We start from the raw sequence: 24,724 nt of genomic DNA on the forward strand, positions 1-24,724 counted from the left end.
TCATACCTTCATGTATAAGCCCATGTCTCAGTATATAAGAATCAAAACTGTTCAGTTTCTTTTTTTATATATTAAAGGGTTAATATTGATTATTAAATTATGGAGTTTAAAGTTTTTTAAAAACTGTATAATCATAATAAGTTTGAGGGTAATATGCAGGGGGCTAGTTGCCAGATTTCCCTGGTTGTTAAGTTTCATCTCCTCCTGCTCCACAATCCCCTTCAGGCACTCTGATTTGCAGACAACTCTGAGTCTAATGTATGAGCATTCACCCTGTTATCACAGATGCCCACCCAGTACAACACCGCCACATAGTTTATGGTCTACGCTGATCTGTACTTCTTGACCATCATGCATCGAGCTTAATAAACTTTCATAAAAATATTTCAATGTTTTCTTCATATCCAGAAAGGCTATTGTTGCATCTCTCTGTCACCCAGCTGATCTAAACACACCTCATTCACATCCTACCACAATCAAACCCTGTTACAACATACGGTCTAATTTCAGATATGGCTTTTGTTAGTAATATTGACAAAGATTACATTAACTGCATATTGTTTGTGGATACATTTTTGTGTGGTCTAAACATATTTGCTGTTCATAGGGGAACCAAAGGCAAGGACATCAGCACTATCAAGTCATTGAGGGTTCTTCGAGTTCTCAGGCCTCTGAAGACCATCAAGCGCCTGCCAAAACTCAAGGTTTCACTTCATCACTTAAATCACTTTAAGCATATTTGCACTGCACAAGACACTAAATAATGTGGATTGCACAACACTGGTCACTATATTCTTCATTTCCAGTTAATACTTGTACAGCTGCTGTTATTGTATATATATATTTATATTTCTTCATACATTCTTATATAGTTCTATACTGTGTATTGTGTATTTTGTTGTACAGTTATTTTATTTTCAACTTTAATTTATATATTTTATCTTATTTTTTCCCAGTTAAATTTACCCTTCATTCTAATTTGTGTTGTACCGTTATTTCATTTTTAACCTTAATTTTTTATATTTTATTTTATTCCTTCCTAGTTAAATTTACCCTTTTTAATTTTTCATATTTATTTCCTATCTTATTCATAGCCTTTTCTTTTTTTTTTCTTTAGGTCACGAGCAGTTGTCTAAGCATTTCACTGCATATCGTACTGTGTATGACTGTGTACGTGACAAATAAAATTTGAATTTGAGGTTCAATTCTAGGACTTGAGTACACCCCCTTTAAAAAGTACAAATTTAATCAGTAGCTCAATGAACAAAAAAACACTTTCCCAAATTTTCACAAAGCTGAGTTTTAGTCAACACTCCATAACATGAAAATAAGGTTAATAATATAACTTAGATCACAAAATCTTCAGTTTTACTCAAATTGGTTGAAGCAAAAATGAATACACCCTGCAACAAAAACTACTACATCTGGTATTTTGTATTGCCACTGTGATTTTCAGGGACAGCACAAGTCTTCTAGGCATGGTAAGAACAAGTTGGCAACATATTGCAACATCTATCTTTTTCCATTCTTCGAGAATAACCTCTTTTAGAGCCTGGATGCTGAACGGAGAATGATGCTCAACTTGTTGCTTCAGAATACCCCACAGGTGTTCGATTGGGTTCAGATTAGGAGACATACTTGACCAGTCTATCACCTTCACCCTGTTCTTCTTCAGAAATGCAACAGTAGCTTTAGATGTGTGTTTTGGATCATTGTCGTGTTGGAAAAGTGCACAACAACCAAGTGCACGCAGTGATGGCAGCATCTTCTCCTTCATTATAAAGCAGTACACAACATTAAGTTCATGATACCATCAATGAAATGCAGCTCCCCAACACCAGTAGCACTCATGCAGCCCCACATAAGGACACTGCCACCTGTCGGTCACGAACGAAATGGCTCTTAGAGCCGGATCTTTGATGTGAACGAGCCGGATCTTTGATGTGAACAACGCGAGCCGGCTCCTTATCGTGAACTGTGGGGGTTTTTTTCTTTCTCTTTTTTCCGCTTCACTCCGCATGCGAGCCTTGTGCTTTACGCTGGGATGAGGGGGGAGGGGCGGTAGTTACACTCAGTAGCACAGGAACAGACCGGGAGGGAGAGAAAGAGAAAGAGCCAGGGACAACAACGTCACATTAGAAAGGTATAGTAATCATCCACAACTATTTTCAGTTGCAGATGATAAAGGATTCAGAAAGTTTATTCATGCAGGTCCATATGACAGAGAATATGCATGTTCTTTTTGTTTTCATATTTTAATTTATATTTAATTGTGTTGTGGTTTGCAGTGTTTTGTGTTGTTTCACTTTAAATTTGTAAAAGGAAAAAGCTGAAAATTTAAATTGTTAAAAGTTGAAATGTGAATAGTTGATTTTTGTATTATATGATTTATTTATTACATTTTATGTGGAGTGAATAAATAAAAGTATATTTACGGTGGCCCCTACAGGCAAAGCATGTACAAACTTCAAAACAGGTATGAACTCTAAAGCACATACAAAAGACAACAGAAGTGCTCCAGGATGCTAGGTGCAATGTTGAGCTTTTGTTACCTAGTGGCTACACAAGCCAGGAAGTACCAACGACCGGATTTGGTGTGTGGTAATAACAGGTAAATGAACATTTTTTTAAATTATTTGAATATATATGAGTGCTTGTGTATAAATACACAAACAATACACACATGCTTTCAATTGTGTAATTTAAGTGATCTAGGTAGCTCTGTTTTGGAAGTTCAGTTCATGCTAGAAATGTGTTTTGGAGTTTGTACATGTTTCATCTCTAGGGGCCACCGCCAGAGGTGTGGACTCGAGTCACATGACTTGGACTCGAGTCAGACTCGAGTCATTAATTTTATGACTTTAGACTTGACTTGAAAAAATGTTCTAAGACTTGTGACTTGACTTGGACTTTTACACCAATGACTTGGGACTTGAATTGGACTTGAACCGGTTTACTTGAAAAGACTTGATATTTTACCCCAAATATAAAATTTAACATGCATATTATATAGAGATTGAAAATGTGACGTCATTCACGGGTAGAACCGCAAAGGATTCTGGGAACTCGTGGCAAGAGGTACTAGCGCACGCAGGCTTTCAATTGAAATCAGTCACACAGCGATAAAAAGAAACACAAAAATGTCAAGAAGCTGTTGTATTATTAACTACAATAGCCGGTCGCATGACAGCCACGGGAAGCCGACGGGTAAAGAGATCAGTTGTTATCGGATTACGTCGTTGAAGAGAAATTGTTCGAGCCATGTTTCCGAAGTAACAAAGACGCGACTGGATTGCAGCCATTCAAAGATCAAATATAACGTCCCAGAACCCTCCAGCTCACAGGTTAGTCTGCTCCAAGCATTTACACAAAGGTCAGTCTGCTGTTGTAGTTAATGCGTCATTTTCATAACATAATTGGTGATATAGGTTACAAGCAAGTCTGGCGCTGAACAGAAATTGTCGCGCTATGCTCCTTTATTTATTGTGCATAAATAGTGAATTGTCCTGACACAATATTGCGTTTCGCTTCTGTTATTATGGTACATTGACAAAAACACATACTTTTATTCACAGGATAAAACAGTTGTTTTGTATCACTAATTGTCCAGTGCGATTACAGCATACAATATTATTGTCACTGCTACATTTCTGTAAGGCGTACCAGAAATTATTTCCACTACTAATTAATTACCGTTAAGCTCAAAGGTTATATTAATAAACGGTTAACGAATGTGTATTTATGACGACGATTTGTGAGACTGGTAAACTTATGATACGTACGATGGTCTTTACTTTCTACACGGTGCATTTCAAGGTCCTGCACCCATCCGTCGGTAAACTGTACCTGGGCTTGTTGCAGTGACCGGAAGTTACTAAACTTCACGAGTGTATGCACTCACAAGAACCGTATAATTATAAATATGCATATAAATATGCTACGATGAGATAGCTGACTTCATCTAACTAGCAAATGTTGTCCAGGCTACGTTGGTGATGCAGTTTTTTTAATGTATATGATATTTTTGTCATGCGATTTTAAAGCCGGTGTTGTGCCAAAAAGTGATTGTCTGCCAAAAAGTGATTTCCAGTGTTTCTGTGTATTTTTTATGTGTAATATCTTTACGTATGTTCGTAAATAGACTTCGGTGAACAGGGGATACAAAGGGGTTACATAAAGAATTAAAAAATTATCTGTTTTTTAAGTATCTTTACAACTTGTACTTACATTATAACCAATCCGGTCCTTTATCCCCACTTAAAATATTTTTACAGAACTATTGTAATATTTGCTGCCATTTCTGCTGTCCTGTTGGGCAACTTACTCTTACAAAATACATTTTTAATGTTAATGAGATTTTTTTTACTGCATAAATAAAGGTTATATAAAAGTCGCTGCCAAAAACTGATTGCGGCTTGTATCTTGCTTCACGAATGTTGTTTGTGGCTCAAGATGACTTTATGTCATCCATAAGGGATGCATTTGACATATGTTTAACATATTATAGCCCAACAAGTTACTTATAGCACTTTAAATATGAGCAATCGCTTTTTGGCAAATACCGGAAATCAGTTTTTGGCAGACAATCACTTTTTGGCACAACACCGGTCCTACAACCGCATCCAAGAATAACATGCAGCTTATCTCAGAACTGTCGGTGAAAATTATTCTTGGAGCTAGGTTTAATTGAGCTGCATTTTAAAGAGGTGCAATTTCACAATTTGTGTATATTTTCTAAGTTCACTATTTTGTCATGTGTTGAGAAAAACACAGATTTAAAAATTACATGGTCTAATATTTACATTTAGCATAACTGCAACATACTTTTTTCTTTTTTTTTTTTTTAAAGACTCGAAAGGACTTGAAATTCAAAATTTCAGACTTGTGACTTGACTCGGACTTTTACACCAGTGACTTGAGACTCGACTCTGACTTGCCTGACATTACTTGAGACTTGACTTGAGACTTGAGGATAAAGACTTGAGACTTACTTGAGACTTGCAAAACAATGACTTGGTCCCACCTCTGGCCACCGCATATATTTATATATAAAAATATATAAATAAAACCACTTTTTTATTTTACATTAGTAATTCCTTTTGTGCATAATTTTATATTATTGTTAATAATTAATTAATTAAAGCAACAAAACAACCTGAAGAGCCGGTTCGGAGCCGAAAGAGCCAGCTCTTTTTAGTGAGCCGAACCGAAAGAGCCGGTTCTCTAAAAAGAGCCGGAAATCCCATCACTACTGCCACCACCATGTTTCACTATAGGCACCATGCATTTCTTTTTGAAATCCTCACCTTTACCACGCCATACAGTTTTGAAACCATTAGTTCCAAAAACAGTGATCTTTGTCTCATCACTCCAGATTATAGAGTCCTAGTAGTCTTCATCTTTTTCAGCATGGGCCATAGCAAATTCTAGGCGTGCTTTTTTGTGCATGGACTTTAGGAGAGGCTTTCTTCATGGACGATACCCATGCATGCCATTCCTCTGAAGTGTGCGCATCAGAAGACGCTCCTGTCAAGATGTTAACTTACGTGGAGAGCCTGGACGTCTCTGTACAATGGTTGCAATTCCATCTTTTTTAAATTTTTGGATCACTTTTGCTACAGTGCTTTGACTGATATGTAAAGCTTTTCTGATCTTATTGTAGCCCTCACCTTTTTTGTGTAAAGAAATTATTTCCTTTCTCAGATTTTGTGACATTTCTCTTCCATGTGGAGCCATTGCTGACAGCATGAAATGGGAAGTGTCATGGTCCTGGGTCTCCTGACCCAGCGTTTTTAGTTCTTTGTGATTTTTGTATTATTGTACTTGTGTGTGATTTATTCTATGGCTTCTAGTTTTGATCCCTTGCCCTTCATGTCTCTCTGTGTCCCCTCTGTTCTGTGTAATTGTGTGTCTTTGCATGTTTGAGTTTTCTTGTTTTCTGTCACTCTGCATTATGTTCTCATGGTTGGTCTTCTTAGACCTCTGCCTTATGGTTTATGTCTCTGTGTTTTTTAGTTGCTGTCTCCACTGTGTCAAGTTCGCGTCTCTGTGTGATACTTCCTGTTTTACTTTGATGGTCCGTGTCTTATGTGAATGCATCCTGCTTTGCTTGTCTCGTCAGTCCTGATTTCTCCCAACTGTGCCCTCCTTCTGTGTCTCATTCCCCTCGTTACTTCCCAGTGTATTTAAACCCTGTGTTTCTCTGAGTCAGTGTCGAGTTGTCCCTCATGACTGTGTGTTTCTACTTGTAGCTCCCTGTGTGTTTTGATAGAGTCTTCTCAGTTTAGATTTTGTAGAGTTTTTGTGTTCAGCAATACAAGCTGCCATTTTGAGTTCAGTCCTGTCTCCAGTGAGTTTGCGTTTGGGTCCAATTCCTGCCAGGAAGGGCTTTTCTTTGTTAATTAATGTCCTTTTATAGTCACCTGTCTGCTGGACATCTCTTAAATGAATCATTAGACTCACCTGTGCTTGAATGCCTGTTAATTCGAATTTTGAAGTCTTAAGCGTGGCTTTTCTCCTAATTGGGGTGTACTCATTTTTGCGACATGGGCTTGAATGAATTTGTTAGGAAAATCACTTTTTTGTGTGCACAAATAAACAAATCTTGTTTGCAATCAATGGCCCACATTTGTGGGAATATTTTGTAGTAGTATCTCATAGAAAGGAAACTAAAGGTTTTCTGACAAACGTAGTGGGGTGTACTCATTTATGCTGAGCACTGTAGCAGTTAATTAGTAGTCATTTTGTAGATAGCTCTAGTTAAGAAAGCAGCATAGTAACAAAACGACCAGCATTAAATCGTATTTACAAATTTTGTGTAATCTTCTTCATTTAAAATTTAAAATCTGTTTGTGTCCTCAGGCGGTGTTTGACTGTGTGGTTAACTCTCTGAAGAATGTGCTGAACATCCTCATTGTTTACATCCTCTTCATGTTTATCTTTGCCGTCATCGCAGTTCAGCTCTTCAAGGGGAAATTCTTTTATTGCACTGATGAGTCCAAAGGCCTGGAGAAAGACTGCAAGTTGGTCTAAAAAAAATCCCCACAGCCTCACTTCATATTTCAGAGCTTAAGTAACTAAACTTTCAAATGCTACTTATTGTGTGCCTGTCTCCACTTGCTTTATTTCTTACAGAGGACAATTCCTAGATTATGACAAAGACGAGGTGGCCGCCATGCCCAGAGAGTGGAAAAAGTATGAGTTCCATTATGACAATGTGCTGTGGGCTTTTTTGACCCTCTTCACTGTCTCGACCGGGGAGGGCTGGCCAACGTAAGTACAGCTAGTCTGATTATTAAAATGTATTCAATGAAAAACAGGGCTTGTCCAGGAATGTAGTTCCTTGTTCATAAATGTAGCCTTACATGATTCCAATGAGAAAACTAACTATTTAAAAATGCAAATAAAACTGAAAATAAAAACTTACCAAGACAGAAGTTCATCCAAATATTCAGAAGGCTCTGGTATGATGTTCAAGCCAACAAGCAGAAAACCCAATACATTAATCAGAAAAGATCATAGCATCATAAAGTTCAATTTTATTTATACAGGACCAAATGACACTAACAAACCCTTCAAGGTTTATATTGTAAGGTAAAGATTATGGAAGCTCTTTTCCACCACACAAAAAAAGTATCCATAACTTGAAATTTTGAGTTATTTACTCGAAATTTCGACTTATTAACTCAAAATTTTGAGAAAAGTAATTAAAAAATTTGAGTTGGCTCTGCCAATTAGCAATCTACATGAACGACATTTTGTTGTTACCTGGAAGGATATGGCACAGAGGAATGCCTACTCAAAACCAGATTGCAACAAATTGGCACTTTCTAGAGTATGTTTGCCGATAGTAATGCCATGGGATTCGGCTAATAACACAAGGATTTCATTGTTACGTCCCAGGGGGTCCTTTTGTCCCTCTGTGGGGGGGATACTCCCACTAGGTTTATATCTGGGACTCTTCACCATTTGACCTTAGAACTGAAGAAGCTTCTCGGATGAGAGGTGAAACGTCTTCAAGCAACTTAAAGAAGTCCAGACGCTTTTCTTTGCAAGCTCCTTTGACTACGATGACCTGGATGACTGAGAACCTTCACAGACACATTGTTACGTCCCAGTCTAGGGGTACAGGAACGTAACATAAGAGTTAAAAAAGGAAGTGAACCCGCCCTGGGCCCCAAAACCATACACAGAAAACACAATTTCTTAGTGAACGGTGCTTTATTTTTCTACACTGAAAATGAAACTCCGGGGTGAACAAAGGCCAAAATAACAAACAAAACAAGCTAAGTCAGGTGAGGAGGTGCTATCTAAAACCCTATGTGAAACAAAAACCAAACAAAAGACAAATGCTACACCTAACTCCCTAACTGAAATAAACAGGAGAAAATAGTACAAGGAAAATAATAAGGCAGCTCACCCCTTCTGTTTCAGTGCTATTTACAATGTGCTATTTACAAGTGAAAACTATTGTACATACTATGTACAAAGCTCAGTAAGTCACGAGAGTCACAAATATCACAAAGTTTGGAGGCCAGGGTCAGGTCTATGCTGCTGTCAGTTGCTGCCCCGAACAACTGCTGGTGAGGGATTTTTAAAGCAACCATGATCAGGGGACCAATCAGCAGCCGTCAGCTTATCCAATCAGGGACCTGCAGGGACTTAAAGACACAGACAGAACAAGAAACAGCCACCAAGAGACATTATGACCAGGGCCGTAATTCAAATTTTTGAGAAAAGTAGTTAAAAAATTCGAGTTAGCTCTGCCAATTAGCAATCTACATGAACGATGTCATTTTGTTGTTACCTGGAAGGATATGGCACAGAGGAATGCCCACTCAAAACCGGATCGCAACAAATTGGTGCTTTCGAGAGTATGTTTGCCGATAGTAATGCCATGTGATTCGGCTAATAACACAAGGATTTCAGCATTTCTGAAGCCACACTGAAAATACTCAGCAATTTGTGCATTAGTATTACAGTACTAAGCTACTGTAATACTAATACAGTAGCTTAGTATTACAGTAGCTAAGCTACTGTAATACTGGTAGCTTAGCCATGTCATTTGTAGCTGAGGGCTTCAGCTTCCGGGTAACAAGGAAATGACATCATTCACGTAGATTACCACGTAGATTACCGATTGGCAGCACTAACTCAAAATTCCGTGTTACTTATCTCAAAATTTCGAGAAAATAACTTGAAATTTCAGAACTAACTGGCACTAAATGGAAGGAGCATATAACCCCAGCCTCTTTACACTGGGTCACTGTTCCTTACAGGATCCAATTTAAACTCTTACTTTTTTGTTTTTAAGGCACTTACCAGCCAAGCCCCTTCTTACCTGTCTGAGCTCCTAATTATTTTTGCTCTAGAGAAAACCATGAGGTCCAGTTCAAAACTCATGTTGTCAATTCCACGGACTACTTCATTCTTGTGGCGACAGAGCCTTCTCTGTGGCAGGTCACAGACTTGTGTTGTGCATGGTGAACCAATACAGGAATTGAGCCATATATTCGGTGTGGGGGAGATTACCCTCTTTATGACCAAGGATGTTGTTAAAAACAGTTGTGAGCAGGAGGTCACACAAATGCACCCCCATGACACACACACACACGTGCACACACACACACACACACATAGTGCCTTGTCTTTTGTAACCAAGGGGGGTAACCAATGCAACACAAGCACCTCGCACCTTTACGGTGGGAGGTGGTTATTTGTTTTTGTTTTTTTGTTTTTTGCCTGTCCCATTTGGTTCTTTAGCCGTCAGAATTGTTGTCTGAAGACCAACAAGGATACCCAATGGATTTATTTTGCCAAATGGATGATCAGGGCATTGCCGTATTGGTCCATTTGATCGACCTTTGTTTTTATTATTTATTTTATTTTATTTTCAATTGTTACAGACGGGACAGACATGAGTGAGGGATAGGAAAGGGAGAAAGAAAGAGGAAGGAAAAGAAAAACAGAAGGGGAGAGGGACAGTGAGAAAGGGGAAAAAAATAAAAATAAAAATCTCCTGGATCACCTGTTGAGAGAAAAAGAATAGAAAACAAGCAAAAAAAACAAAACAAAGCAACATACTAAACACAACACCATTGCATTAATCTAGCTAAGTGTAAACAGCAGTAAATACTAAATATTGAATATTGTTGTGCAGTACGCAGGACAGACAGCGCACAATGTGCTTTGAAGTAGCAGCCAAGAAAGGTGTGATTTAAGTCTACGAACAGTGAGCATCCATGTGCACACCAGTGTGGATCAGCGCGCTTGTATTCAAATGGTTTCCCCATGTAATGGTCCACAAGAGGGTGTAGGGAGCCATAGCCCCATCCCCCAGGGCATGAAGCAGGCACGGAGGAGATCCAGGCCCCAGACATCCAGAGGCCCCAGAGTGCGAGAGCTCAAGGAGGACCACTGGAGGGGCATCCGTGCCACCCTCATGGGAAGGGCTGAGGATCCCCAGACGAGGGGTCACCCAGTAGCCACCGAGCAGAAGCTAGAGGGGCCTGCACCGGCCTGCCAGAGTGGACCGAGCCGCAGGCCCAGAGGCCGGAGGCCCGAGGGCCCCCCGCGCCACGGAAGAGGCCTGACCGAGCAACAGGCGCCAGGCCCCGCCAAGTAGCCACCGGGAGTGAGCTGGTACATACCTGAGCGCCCAGCCCCGGACACCAAGAACCACCAATGCACCGACCCCTGTGTTGTGTATTGTAAGAGGACCATCCTGTCCTGTAAAAAAAACTGTGGTGTAGAAGTGAACTTATAGTGAACCTTGCCAAAATGTGAGTGTGCTTAGGCCACAGTGACTTGAGTGAGATGGTTGGACAGGGGCAGATACGACTGGTAAAAGCCAGAGTAGAAATTATTGATCAGTTCCCTCCTCCTACTCCTGCTACTCATCAAATTATATGTCACCACTGATATACTGACCTGTTTTCACCTCTTGTAAATAAAATAGTTTATGCATACCATGAATGGGCTTCCTCTTTTGTTTCAAGCTACTTGTAAAATAATATAGAGAATATAAGAAGCTGCAAAATGGTGCCTAACTCAAAATGAGATGAACCAAACAAAAAACAGCTAAATTTAAAATATCTGACGTTTAAATAATAAATAAATAAAAAATATATCTTATTTGTATAGCACCTTTCTAGACAGAATCACAAAGTGCTGCACTTAAGATAACAAATAATCAAAGGGTAAACCAGACAATATAAAACAGGCAGAAATTTAACCAAAAACAGTTTTAAAAAGGTGAGTTTTGAGTTGTTTTTTAAAAACAACTACCGAGTCCATGGTTCTTAATGTATGAAGGAGAGTTCCACAGTCTCGGGGCCACAGTGGCAAAAGCTCTGTCACCCTTTGTTCTCATCTTAGTCTGTTTTATAGCAAGTAAGCCCTGATCAGATGACCTCAGGGACCTGCTAGGGACATAGGGCTGTAGCAGATCGGCGATGTAGGGTGGTGCCAGTCTAAGGCTCTAAATGTCAAGACTAGGATCTTAAAATGTACTCTAAAGTCAACAGGAAGCCAGTGTAGCTGAAATAGCAATGGTGTCACATGTGAATACTTGGAGGTTTTGTCAACAGCCTAGCTGCAGTGTTTTGCACAACCTGCAGACGATCCAGAAAACCTTTGCTTAGACACATAAACAAAGAGTTACAATAGAGATTGACAGACCACGTGACTTTCGCGCATTGCATTGTGAGTACGAGTGGCAGCAAAATCAAAACACTGCATCAAGCGCTAGCATTTCCAGCACCAGTAATCATTAATTCTGCGGTTTTAATCCCTACTTGCATTTTATTTGCCCCAAAAACAGTTATGTACAAAATGACGGAGAACACGGCAGGTCCGTACAAAGACAGACTTGACGAAAATGCAAAAAAAAAAAGTACGAGGAAAAATCAAAGGAGTGAAAGGGTTAAACCCATACGTGCATACAGAGTGGAGTAAGGACGTTAGCGTGCTGCCCAACTTTTATCACGCACATATTCATTATTAGATGGTCCTAAGTGTGAATGCATACACTCACAAAATGTTTAGCAACTTCAGATCCCTGCAACAAGCCCAGGTCCAGTTTACTTTGGTGATTTGGACTATTCCATTTCACAGCTGTTGTTAATTTTCTTTCCTTTATCTCATGTACAGGCCAACGCAATCTATTTGTCTTTTTAGGTTGTAGTATTACACAACATTTTCAGATCTAATAGAAATAAAATAAGTGTTTCGTAATTCATTCAATTTATTGTCTTTATTTATAACTGGCGATATTGTTTCATTCTATTATAGAATCTTACAAGAAAGAGGCAAAATTGTATTCCATTATGCTTTATTAGCAAATCAATAATGCAAAAAACACCAAAAAACATTGCAAAATAACATACTGGAAAACAGTTATTCATCACTTGATTGCTTCAATACAACCCTTGGACACATACTGTATATACGGGACTTTTTGTGGCTGTTTTGATATCGCTCTCTCTCTCTTAACCAATCAAATCTCGCTGTGGTAGCAGCTTTAAACTTAGTATGACCCAGGTTGATAGAGGGTTCCCAGTCTGGATTGCATTCCAGCATTTAGGCTGGTTTTCCTACAAAACACTACAAATATTAGCACGCAAAGCCACAGTGAACAAAGCAGCATAGCGAAACCAATTCAATTCAAATCAATATAAGGCTTAATTGTAACCTACATCAACAATTATGTTATGATAAATTACGTAATAACTACAACAGAAGACTCTGTGGAAATGCTTGGAGCAGACTTAAATGTGAGCTGGAGTGTTCTGGAATGTTATATTTGGTCTTCGAATAGCTGCAATCCAGGCCATCTGTCTGCTCTTTGTTACATTGGAAACATGGCTTGAACAGTTTCTCTTTCATGACGTAATCTGATAAAAAATCTCTTTACCCGTCAGCTTCCCGTGGCTGTCTTGCGACTGGCTATTGCAGTTAATAATACAACAGCTTCTTGCCATTCTTTGTGTTTCTTTTTATTGCTGTGTGACTGTTTTCATGTGAAAGCCTGCATGCGCTAGTACCGCTTGCCACTCGTACCTACAATCCTTTGCGGTTTTACCCCGGAAATGATGTCACATTTTCAATCTCTATAGTGAGGAAATAAATGCATGTATAGCTATCTCCAGTTTCGAGTGAGATAAAATAGGGCTTAACACATTTCTTAAATGATAAAAACAAGACCAAACCAGAGATTTCACATGCCCATCCAATGTGAGAGTCGAGTCAAAAGTGACACCTAAATTCCTGATAGAGGATTTAACATACCGTATTTTCACGACCATAAGGCGCACTGTGCTAAAAGGCGCAGTCTCAGTTATGTGTGCCCTTACTGTATTTAACACACACATAAGGCGCACTGGACCATAGGGCGCATACAAGTACCGTATGCGTATTTAAAAATAAAGCGGGAGCAAACCTGAATTCGGTACCTTACTCACATTTCTATTGCCGGTAATCGTCATCATCAACAACACACAAGCATACAAGTGTGCATATTTAAAAATAAAGCAGGAGCAAAACTGAGTTTGGTACTCACATTTTTATTACCAGTAATCGTCATCATCAACAACACACAAGCATACAAGTGTGCGTATTTAAAAATAAAGCAGGAGCAAAACAAAGTTTGGTACTCACATTTTTATCATCAATCAAACCCATCGAAGTCCTCATCCTCTGTGTCTGAATTGAACAGCTGCGCTAAATCTCCATCAAACATGCCAGGTTCACTGTCTTCACTGTCAGAGTCACTTTCTGTGCCGTGCGGCTCCTCGGAAACGATGCCGGCTTTTGCGAAAGCTCGAACAACAGTGCCAGCAGACATTTTAGCCCAAGCATCTACAATCCATTGGCAAATTGTGGCGTAACTCGCCCGGCGCTGCCTTCCACTCTTAGTGAAACTGCGTGGAAAAAACCACCTGGTCTCCTTTCATACACCTCCCTCAGCCAGTCTTTCATCATTTCCTCATCCATCCACCCCTTTTCATTTGCCTTAATGATGATTTCTGCTGGAAACTTCTCTTTAGGCAAAGTCTTTCGCTTAAAAATCACCATAGGCGGCAGTTTCTGTCCATTAGCATGGCAGCCAAGCACAACAGTAAAAGAAGACTTTTCATACCCCGTTGTGCATATCGCTACCGTGCTGGTCCCCTTCTTCTCCACAGTGTGACTCACCGGGATGTCAAAAGTGAGCGGGACCTCGTCCATGTTTGTGATGTGGCTGGGCTGGATGTTTTTGTCGCCGATGTGTTTGCTGCAGTAGGAGCGGAAGATGGCCAGCTTTTCCTTATAATCCGCTGGAAGTTGCTGCGCTACCGTAGTCCTGGTCCGGATGGAAAAATGGCACCGTTTCATAAAACGAAAGCACCAAGACGGACCTCCTTGGAAATGTTCAATGTTCATCTCTTCAGCTAGTGAAACTGCTTTTAGCCGAATGGTGACCGTCGAAACGCTTCTCCCGCTCGCTCTTTGCTCGATGATCCACCGCTCGAGTCTTTCCTCCAACTCGGGCCACCTCGCCTTATGTCCGCGGAAACTCAGCTGCGTTTTCTTGACCTGCCGGAGCTTGTTTTCCAGCTTCCTCCATTTGCGAACCATCAATTCGTTAATCTTAAATTCTCTCGCCGCTGCTCGATTTCCATGTTCCTCCGCGTAGCTGATGGCCTTCAGTTTAAACTGTGCTTCGTAAGCGTGTCTCTTTGCCATTTTCAGGGTTGTTAAAACAACGATGTCCTGCATAATACACATACCTGTTCTTTTATACAGGTATGTGCGATTGTCCCGGTATATACGATCAACGCCCACACTTCACCCTTTAACGTTCTCATGGTGTTCTCTACTACGTCCTCCTTACAACACATAGGGCGCACCGCGCTATAGGGCGCGCCGCACTTTTTGAAGAAAATCTAAGACTTTTAAGTGCGCCTTATGGTCGTGAAAATACGGTACACAGAAAGAGGACCAAGGGCTTTCATTATCTGGGATACAAATCTGTCCAGAGCACATATTAGTTTTCCCCTCGTTGAGTTGGAGGAAATTTACAGCCATCCAACGTTTGATGGAATCTAAGCAGTGATTTAAAAGCTGAAGGTTAGATAAATCCTGGGGCTTAAAAGAGATGTACAACTGAATATCATCAGCATAACAGTGATAAGAAATGTCCTCAAAAGAGCCCATTATATGCTGGAGCGGGAGAAGATATATTAAGAACAATAAAGGCCCCAAAACCGAACCCTGAGGGACACCATAAGTAAGGGAGGCAGAGGATAACCTAAAATCAGAGACCACCACAGAAAAAGATCGGTTATGTAGATATGAGGAGAACCACTCCAAGGCAGTATCCGATACACCAACCCAATATTTAAGCCTTTCGAGGAGGATGTGGTGGTCAACAGTGTCAAAAGCCGATGTGAGGTCCAACATAAGTGGGACCGAGCATTTTCCTGCATCATTATTCATCAAAATGTCACTTGAGACCCTAAGAAGGGCTGTTTCTGTGGAGTGAGCTCTGCGAAAGCCGGATTGAAACTTATCGCAAATGCTATGTTTGTCCAGAGTTGGTATAAGTTGCTTAGCCACAACCTTTTCTAGAAGCTTAGCAATTAAGGGTAATTTAGAGATAGGTCTGTAGCTGCTCCAAAGAGATGGGTCTAGCTGAGGTTTTGTTTTTTTTAAGTGGGAGAATAGCAGCACTTTTAAAATAAACCGGAACTATACCAGACGCCAGTGAAGAGTTGATTAGCGTGAGCACAGATGGACCAATAATTAGTGACCTGACACTTAAGGGGAATGCTTACATAAGTAATATGCTAAAATAATATAGCAAGTCAATAAGACTTTACAAACCAGGATTAACTTTTGTAAATATTTTCCTAGAAATAATTTTTTTATACATTTCCCAGTGTTATAACACTGTTACATCACAGTCTTTCAACACCAACTGTCTGCCAGTTTTGAGAACCCTTCCCAGGTGCCTTAATGCCCACTCACATCTTCTATCAGGTGATCTCAATAGGTCACATGATAGGGTGAGGCAACGTCTCACAATGGTTTACCTGAAATCTCTGCTAATAATGACCCACACCCTTTTTCACACCTTGGCTCATGTGATGAGCCGTCTGATCAATAGTGGGTCAACAACCCTCTTTAAGGGATAACTCTCACTAGTGTTTAAATACCTGGAACTCTCTACCCTTTTTTAATGAATGGTGGAAATGAAAGTTTCAGAAGTTTCACAGATGAGAGATGAAATGTCTTCAACAAATTTAAAGAACTCCAGTGCTTTTTATTTCATAGATAGTTCTGTGAGTAATTTTCTGTAAAACGATATATAACACTTGGCCAGGACTTCTTCTCAAAGTCCATTACAGTGGGTAAAATAAGTATTGAACATGCCACTAATTTTATATTATATATATTTCGAAATGTGCTATTGGCATGAAATTCTCAAAAGATGTCAGTAACAATCAGAGGTGGAAAGTAGCGAATTACATTTACTTGCGTTACTGTAATTGAGTAGTTTTTTTGTGTATTTGTACTTTTTAAAGTCATTTTTCAAGGCTGTAATTTTACTTTTACTTAAGCGTATTTTTTTTAAAGTATTGTAGTTCGCTACGTTTTCAATCACACCCGTTACTGAGTAAATTAAAAAAACAAAGCAAAAAAACATTGCGCTTCGGAAATACTGCAGGGAATGATGGGTAGTAGAACAACTTGGCACTAAGGTCACATTAAAGATGGAGTCTGACGTCGGTGTCACGGATCTAGTGAAAAAAGAAGCCCCGTCGAATTCTGCTGACCCTGAACTCGAAGAAACGGATGTGAACCCCTGGCCGTATTTAAGGGACCATTTCGGCTTCAAGTGCAAGAAAGGCAACAGCTTTATTATGCAGTGTAAGCTGTGTTTGCCCAGAGAGACCGAGTTAGCAGCTTTTAAAAATTCCACATCAAACCTGCGCAAGCATGTAGAGGTAAGTTAAATACAACTCGTACCATTATGGTAGCAAAAAGGCTGTGTTCAAATTAATCACATTAAGTTAAGACATCTGTGAAGAACACAAATAACGTTGGTTGGTACAGCAACTTGCTGTAATCGGGCACGTTGTTGTCCACGCAACTTACATTTTTTTTACTGGGTTGGTAAATTGCTAAAAGAAAATGTGTTTACCTACGTTTTTCCTGTTTGTTAATAATAATTATTTATTTTAAAAAATAGTTAAATTAGAGACAGAAGCGGCTACTTTCTTACTTAACCCACATATGTTCACACTGCAGGCAAAAGAATAACAGAGTGCTCACTTACCTTAGATTAGTCAAAGACAGCTGACTTCTGTTACTTGTAAATTAGCACTTGCAACCTCCCGTTAACTAGCCTGTTACTGTCCAATAAAAAAAAACACGAGGTATATTGGTATATTTTACCAGCGGTAGCTATGTAATGCATTGATGTCTTATTAGGGACGTCAAAAAACTTTCTCTCAAACTTAACACTGGCCTGCCTGCCTCAGCTGCCTTCGAGCATCTCTTTAGCTGTGCTGGACTACTGTTCACTGCAAAGTGAGCAAGGATGAACTCTACTATCTTTGAAAATCAACTGCTCCTCAAAATTAACAGGAAGTTCAGAGAGTAACACTCTAGGATGGATACAAAGGAACTTTAATCTAGAGGTACAGTAGGGCAGGTGCCAAGTTTAAAAAATTAAAAAAACATTTTTAAAGCAGCTGCCGTTCAGTTCAGTACTTGTTCTCTTATTTGACAGTTTAGAACACATTCTCATGTGAAAGAATGATATGGTTTTGTATTGAAAACACTGTGATACCTGACAGTTTGGTTGATTGGTTTGGTGACCATTATCCATTTTCATGTATAGACTTGCAGTTTAACTGCCACGGCACTTTAATTTGTAAAGTTTTTCTTTTCACTAAAAAAAGAACTACTTTGAGATTTATATCCCACTGTCTTTTTTTGCACTACTCAGAAGAGGCTGTCCTCCTGCTGACAGAAAAGTAACTATGTAACTTTTACTCTGAGTACATTTTAAATGAGCTACTTTTTACTTTTACTTGAGTACATTTTTAGACAGGTAATTTTACTTGTACTTGAGTAAAATTTCAGCAAAGTAATGGTACTTTTACTTGAGTAAAATATTTTAGTACTCTTTCTACCTCTGCACGCGTATATAAAACAGGTCCGCGGCTCCGAACCGTAGTAAAGGGACCTCTGGCTAATATGTCGGGTTCCGCGTCGGTCTCATAGCCGAAAACTAGCTTTACTTTATGTCTCGGTCAACTTTGCTAGCGAGAGACAGAGAGAGGCGTTGAAAGGCTGCTCCAATGGAACTTATTTTTTTCGGAGGAAAACACGAAAAAAGTGTACAGCCGAGTCTTAATAGCTTACTTATAACTGGGCTCGTCAGGCACTCTTTTTGGCTGCAGTGGTTATTATTATATTTGCATGCTTCCAGCTCCCGTTTCTGCTCGGTGACAGCTCCCTCCCTCGCTCACAGACACATAACGGGTACGGCAGTCCATTCTCCCTGCAGAAGGGACTACACTGTCCATGAAGCTACATTCTTTATGGCTGTGCCTGTAACACTCTGCCTATTGCCTTCATATTAAATCATTTTTGTGAATAATTTTTAAAAATATTTCTTCACGTCATTATGTGGGCCGCAAGTAGAGGTGACATGGGCTGCGAGATTGAGACACAGGCCTCTTAATGCGTGTTTTGTTTGGGGTGTGGAAACCAAAAATAGAGAGGGCATAGCCGAACATATGAAACAGAAAAATACCGCCGTGTAATCACTTTATTTCAGTAACTGTATTCTAAGTACCACCTTTTTAAACGGTAACTAACGGAATACAGTTACTCATATTTTGTATTTTAAATACGTAACGGCAGTACATTAATTCCGTTACTCCCCAACACTGGCCACAACCAGGTGTTCCCTGCAAGATTTCAAAAAGAGGAGTGAAAAAAAAATATCAGAAAAGTTGTCCAAGAACCATGGACCACTAGTGGAGAGCTAAAGAATGACCTGAAATCAGCAAGTATAATTGTTTTAAAAGAAAAAAAATGCCCTCAACTGCCAAGGCCTGTATGCATGCTCACCAAGCATCACTACATTGCTAAAGAAAACGCATGTTGAAACACAATTAAACTTAGTTGAGCAACATTTAGAAAAGCCTGTGAAAAACTGGGAGCATATATTCTGGTCAGATAAGAACAAAATTGAACTCTTTTGATGCCATAATACACACCATATTTTGAGGTTAAAAGGGAAAGCTTATCACCTCAAACATACAACCCCAAGAGTGAAGTTTAGAAGAAGGAACATCATGGTGTGAGGCCTGTTTTTCATCATAATGCACTGGCACCACTTATTTTAATTGAAGGAAGGATCAATGGAAAAATGTATCAGTGTATCAAGACATTGTTAATAAAAAAAATCTGCTGCCATCTAACAGGATGACGGGGATGAAATGAGGGTGGATGTTTCAGGAAGGCAATGATCCCAAACACACACTCAAAGAAACTCTCAACTGGTTTCAGAGAAAGAAAATAAAACTGATAGAATCCTGCAGTCAATTACCTAACCTGAATCCAATCTCATCTATGGAAAAGAAAAAGAACCTTAAGGATTTGAAGCCAATGCGTACAACTTGTGCAAAAAGTAGCGGCTTATAGCCCGACAATTACGGTAACTTAATTTAGGGATATCAGTGCCTGATTTCTTTGCATGTGTGAACTGGATGGGTTGTTACCAACTTCTGGTAGTAATTCATGTCAACATCTCATGTCAACAGCAACTTTAGAAATATATATACAGAAGACTGGTGACGTGTTCAGTATTTGTTTTACCCACTGTATATACAGCTTATTTCTCGTAACCTTTTGTTTTCTTTTTGTTTGTTTTTTAGTTTTTTGCAATTTGCCTTTATTGGATAGTGAAAGTGAGGAGAGGGGGAAGACACACAACAATCCCCACTATCCTGCAGTCTGCTCTAGCTAATAGCTAATTTTACTTTGCTTTAACTAAAGAATTGTTTCACTTTGTTCTCTTGGGAAACACACACAGCAACGTTTCCTAGCCTGAGTTATATAGTTTATAATGCTTAGCTTAAAGTGATTGCATGGATATGTTCCTGTACCTTCCTTGCTGCAGTGTTCTGAAGCACTCCGTGGATGCCACCTTTGAAGACCAGGGTCCCAGTCCAGGCTATCGGATAGAAATGTCAATCTTCTACGTGGTCTACTTTGTCGTTTTCCCCTTCTTCTTTGTCAACATCTTTGTTGCTCTAATCATCATCACCTTCCAGGAACAAGGAGACAAGGCCTTGTCTGAGTGCAGCCTAGAAAAAAATGAGGTAAAGAGCTCAGAAGTATTTAGTATTACAATATGTTCATTCATTCATTTATTTGTTCATTTCAGGCACAACAAAATACATATATTGAACATAAAGTGCACAAAACAAAAAACAAAAATTACCTGAAAAGGAGTGGGACGAAGAAAACTTATTAAATCCCACCCCTATACTCACTCATCAACAAAAAACAATAAGCTTCCCACAGCTACGCCCATCGTTACAACCAAACAAACCATCAACAGCCCCGGGCACATGCAAGCATCTCAACGGCAGCTCGCAAACAACAATCAGAACCATCATAACTAAATACAGAATATATAATAATTATAAATTGCGTTACCACAGGTAACAGGCAATAATAATTACATAGTGACAAATATACATACATACATTTATTAAATCTACACACACATGTACATATATGTACATACATACACACACTTTTTTTTTTTTTGGAATCATACCAGCAATGGTAAGAGAACAGACATTACAGAGCACACTAAAACCATCATTGAGTATACTGTGACCAGACCAACTGTTTGTAGAGGAATTTAAATCTATGAATATTTTTGCATTGTTTCAGTAGTAAACTCAGACTGTTCCAGATATTCACACCACATAGAGACACACAAAAACCTTTACGGGTTGTTCAATTTCTGGGTAGTTTGAATTCCCTGAAGCCTCTCACATTATAAACCCTTTCTCGAATTTCAAATATAATTTGTAAATTTGTAGGTAGAAGTTTATTAAAGGCTTTGTATAAGATTATAGATGTATTGTAATTAACCAGATCCTGGAATTTAAGTAACTTTGCCTGAAGAAAGAGTTTGTGAGTATGATCTAGATAACCAGCCTTGTGAATAATACGCAGTGCTCGTTTCTGTACTGTGACTAATGGATTAGTTGTATTTTTATATGTGTTTCCCCACACTTCCACACAATATGTAAGATATGGAAGAACCAGGGTACAGTACAGAGTACGAAGTGCATCTTTATCAAGGTATGGTTTCACTTTGTTCAAAACTGCGAGGCTTCTGGAAATTTTGGGTTTTATGTCTCTGACGTGTGGTTTCCATGAAATTTTGTTATCAATTATGACTCCCATAAATTTGTTTTCACTCACATTATCAATGGGTACACCTTCAATGATAATTGGTAATTCAATATTATATTTTAAATTACCGAAATCATTGCTTTAGCTTCATTTATATTTAATGATAATTTATTTATATCCATCCATTTTTTAAATTAATTTTAGCTCCCTGTTTACGGTCATTACAAGATCAGTGTAATCATCGCTACTGAAAAATATGTTGGTGTCATCTGCGAACAGTATGAGTTTAAGTACTTGAGAAACATCAAAAATATCATTTATGTATACATTGAAAAGTTTTGGTCCCAACACTGACCCTTGGGGAACACCGCATGTAATACCAAGTTTCTCTGAGTGGTAATGCTATAATTCAGAAGATATTTTTGTTATTTAAGTGATTTTTTTGTTTTGAAGACTTGGGTCTTGCCATCTGAAATCAGCACAAAAACCAAACTAACCAAAGTTTGGGTATGTATTGATCATTTTAGCCTCAATTTTTTATGCATTTTTTTTTAAAAAAAAAGGCTTCCACCCACTTTCATGCTTTTTTTTTGTTGTTGTTGCTGTTTTTTAAACAAAAGACAATGTTAGAACATGATCATCTCAAAAACTATTAAAAAGGTTGAAATTTTCACTGATCTTTATTTCCATCAAAATGAATCAGTATTTGTGATAGAGGCATCAAAAACTGTCTGAACATTTAAAATATAAAAAAAAAATCAAGCAATCCCGTAAAATCCCCATGTGTGATAACACATAAATAATAAAACTACACGTTGTGAAGGAGAACTAATGATAACTTCTGGATGTTATCTAATATCATTTAAAAATAAATTTAAAAAATGTGTCAAGTTTATTTCTATAACATATTTAAAAACAACAGCTGGTGACCAAAGTGCTGTGTGTCAAACATAATCAAATAACAAGGCATAGGACAGAGTGCCCAATGTGACAGATAGTTAGGGATGGGAATATGGGGGTTATACGGTCTTGCTCGTGTGTACCAGTCAATAAGCAGTGGAGCATATAAATTAAAAAAAAAAGACTGGGGGACCCCCATGCGTGGTTTTTTTGTATTGTTTTTGTTTTGTTTTTTTCAGGAAAATGTATCCCCAGCCTAACCGGAAAACAAATCTCACTACTATACTAAAAAAGTAAAAAATATCAGTAGATAGTCTAACCCGCAGAGAACAACATTTTGGAGTTTACAGATGGTACATCTGTTATAAGTGAGAAAACAATGTTCTTAAATATATGCATATTTTTCATTTTTAAAACCTACTCTATCCACCTACCATTTTCACACCTACTGCCACGGAGGAGTCTGATAATTCAGATTAAGGTTAAAATATACAAAGATGTATTACAAATACAATCAGCATACTGATCCCCTCTTGCCAGTTGTGGAATTAGGGTTAAAGTTGGGTCACGAGATCAGGGCGTTAGGGATTCTGTTTAGGAGTTAGGGACAGCATCTTATCTCACTCCTGATCATGCCATTGTCATGCATTGTGCTGTGGCAGGCAGAATGTGGACCCAAATGCAGGTTTCAATACACACAGGGATAACTCAAAGAGGCAGCTTTATTTGCTGTGAACATCCATGCAAAGAAAACACAAAACATAACCTAAACAGGAAACTAAAACTAGGGAGCTAGAAAAACAAGAAACTGGGGCGGGGAGTTACCTAGGACCACTCAGGAAAGACCACAGGAGAGACACACAGTTAAATGACGATACCAACGCGACAACGGACAGAGAAAAACACAGACAGAGAAAAACACAGGGCTAAATACACAAGGGAGTAACGAGAAAAGTAGAAACACAGGAGGAATACAGCTGGGAAAGATCCAATGTAACAAGACGGGGATGAAGCAAAACTTAATACACTAACAAAGGACACAAGACTGTCAAAGTAAAACAGAAAACATGAGACAGGCACAGAAGGATGGACTTGTAAATGAACAGCATAGCTATATTGAAAAAATAACTTTCTGTGTTATATCTAGAATGATTAATATATGTATAAATTTGGCTTGTGTTGGTTGACTGACCTAAATAATAAACTTCTGGCTACTAACCTTATTTAAATATGAAATATTTTTAAAAATATTTCATATTTAAATAAGGTGCCGGTGCTTAAACAGTGCTCGAACCGGTGCTTAAAGAATGGAGAACACAACATTGGTCCAAAAACCTCTCATGTTCAGCTGTTTTTTTGTAAAAATATAACAATGTTAGCCTTTTCTGCAGCTATGGGGCATATATGGCATCACTCTTGACTGGAAGCAGCGCTTAAACAATGGAAAAAACACAAACTTTGTCCAAAAACCTCTCATGTTTAGCTGTTTTTCTCTTATTCTTTGGTCATTTTAGCCTTTTTGTCCAGGGTGAAGGGAGTATCGTTTGCTAGCTCACCTTACATGCATTAATTTAATAACGTGGTTAGCCTACTCAACGTAAATTACACACGAACAACATTAAGCTACTCACACAGAGAAGAACGGCTGCTGCTGCCATCATCATCCGTCATCATTTCTGCTACACTGGCAGGGCTAGGGGCCAGGACTCTCCTCTTCGGGTTTTTGGGGGATGTTGCTAACTTCGGCTCCGATAACAGGCAACCCACCCGCAGTAGATGTGCACGGTGTGAGGTCTCGCAGCAAGCTATCAAATACGGCGCATTTCTCGGCTTTTAAAAAAAACGCTATGCATTGCCAGGTGTTTCATCAGATTTGAGGTGTTACCTCCTTTGACAGTATCACAGTATCAGCTTAAAGCACTTATTGCAGGCTGCTGAGTTTGCATATTTTGCTGTGAAGTACAGCCAGACTTTTGACAGCTTCGCCTTGGGCATTTTTAATCTGTAGCTCTGCTCTAAAAGAACGTACCTGGGCCCGCCTACTATCCTCGGAAACGTAAAATGATTGGCTAGAAGTGTATCACAGCTCAAGAAAAAAAAGCACCAAAATGTGCGCTGCTTTTCGGTCTGGTTGCTACCGTTTATGTCAGAACCGGTGACACCGGTACCCATCCCTAGTGGGAACATGTCTTTAAGTGGTGAAGACAGCCGCACAAAAGTTAGGATTTTCGTTTGAAAACGCATGGTTTTCTCTCTGTTTTGACCTTCCATCCACACTTAGACAGTGTTTTCGCTCATGGAAAACACAGCATTTTCAAAACGCTCTCGAAAACGCATACATTTGAAAACGGTGCTTTCGCGTCACAGTGTGGACAGCGAAAATGGA

General features: G+C 39.1%; 1 protein-coding gene across 16 annotated transcripts in view; it reads left to right on the forward strand.

Annotated features, from left to right (window-relative positions):
* Nucleotides 1-24,724, forward strand: part of LOC113033089 (voltage-dependent N-type calcium channel subunit alpha-1B-like) — a 321,621-nt gene that overhangs the window by 192,417 nt on the left and 104,480 nt on the right. For all 16 annotated transcript variants that reach the window (XM_026186433.1, XM_026186426.1, XM_026186427.1 and 13 more), the window contains 4 exons: nucleotides 608-704; nucleotides 6,862-7,022; nucleotides 7,135-7,272; nucleotides 20,183-20,384. In XM_026186433.1, the coding sequence (XP_026042218.1) occupies nucleotides 608-704; nucleotides 6,862-7,022; nucleotides 7,135-7,272; nucleotides 20,183-20,384 (598 nt within the window). The remainder of the gene's footprint in view (nucleotides 1-607; nucleotides 705-6,861; nucleotides 7,023-7,134; nucleotides 7,273-20,182; nucleotides 20,385-24,724) is intronic.

This window comes from Astatotilapia calliptera, chromosome 12 (assembly GCF_900246225.1).
Source record: "Astatotilapia calliptera chromosome 12, fAstCal1.2, whole genome shotgun sequence".
Taxonomy (NCBI): Eukaryota; Metazoa; Chordata; class Actinopteri; order Cichliformes; family Cichlidae; genus Astatotilapia; species Astatotilapia calliptera.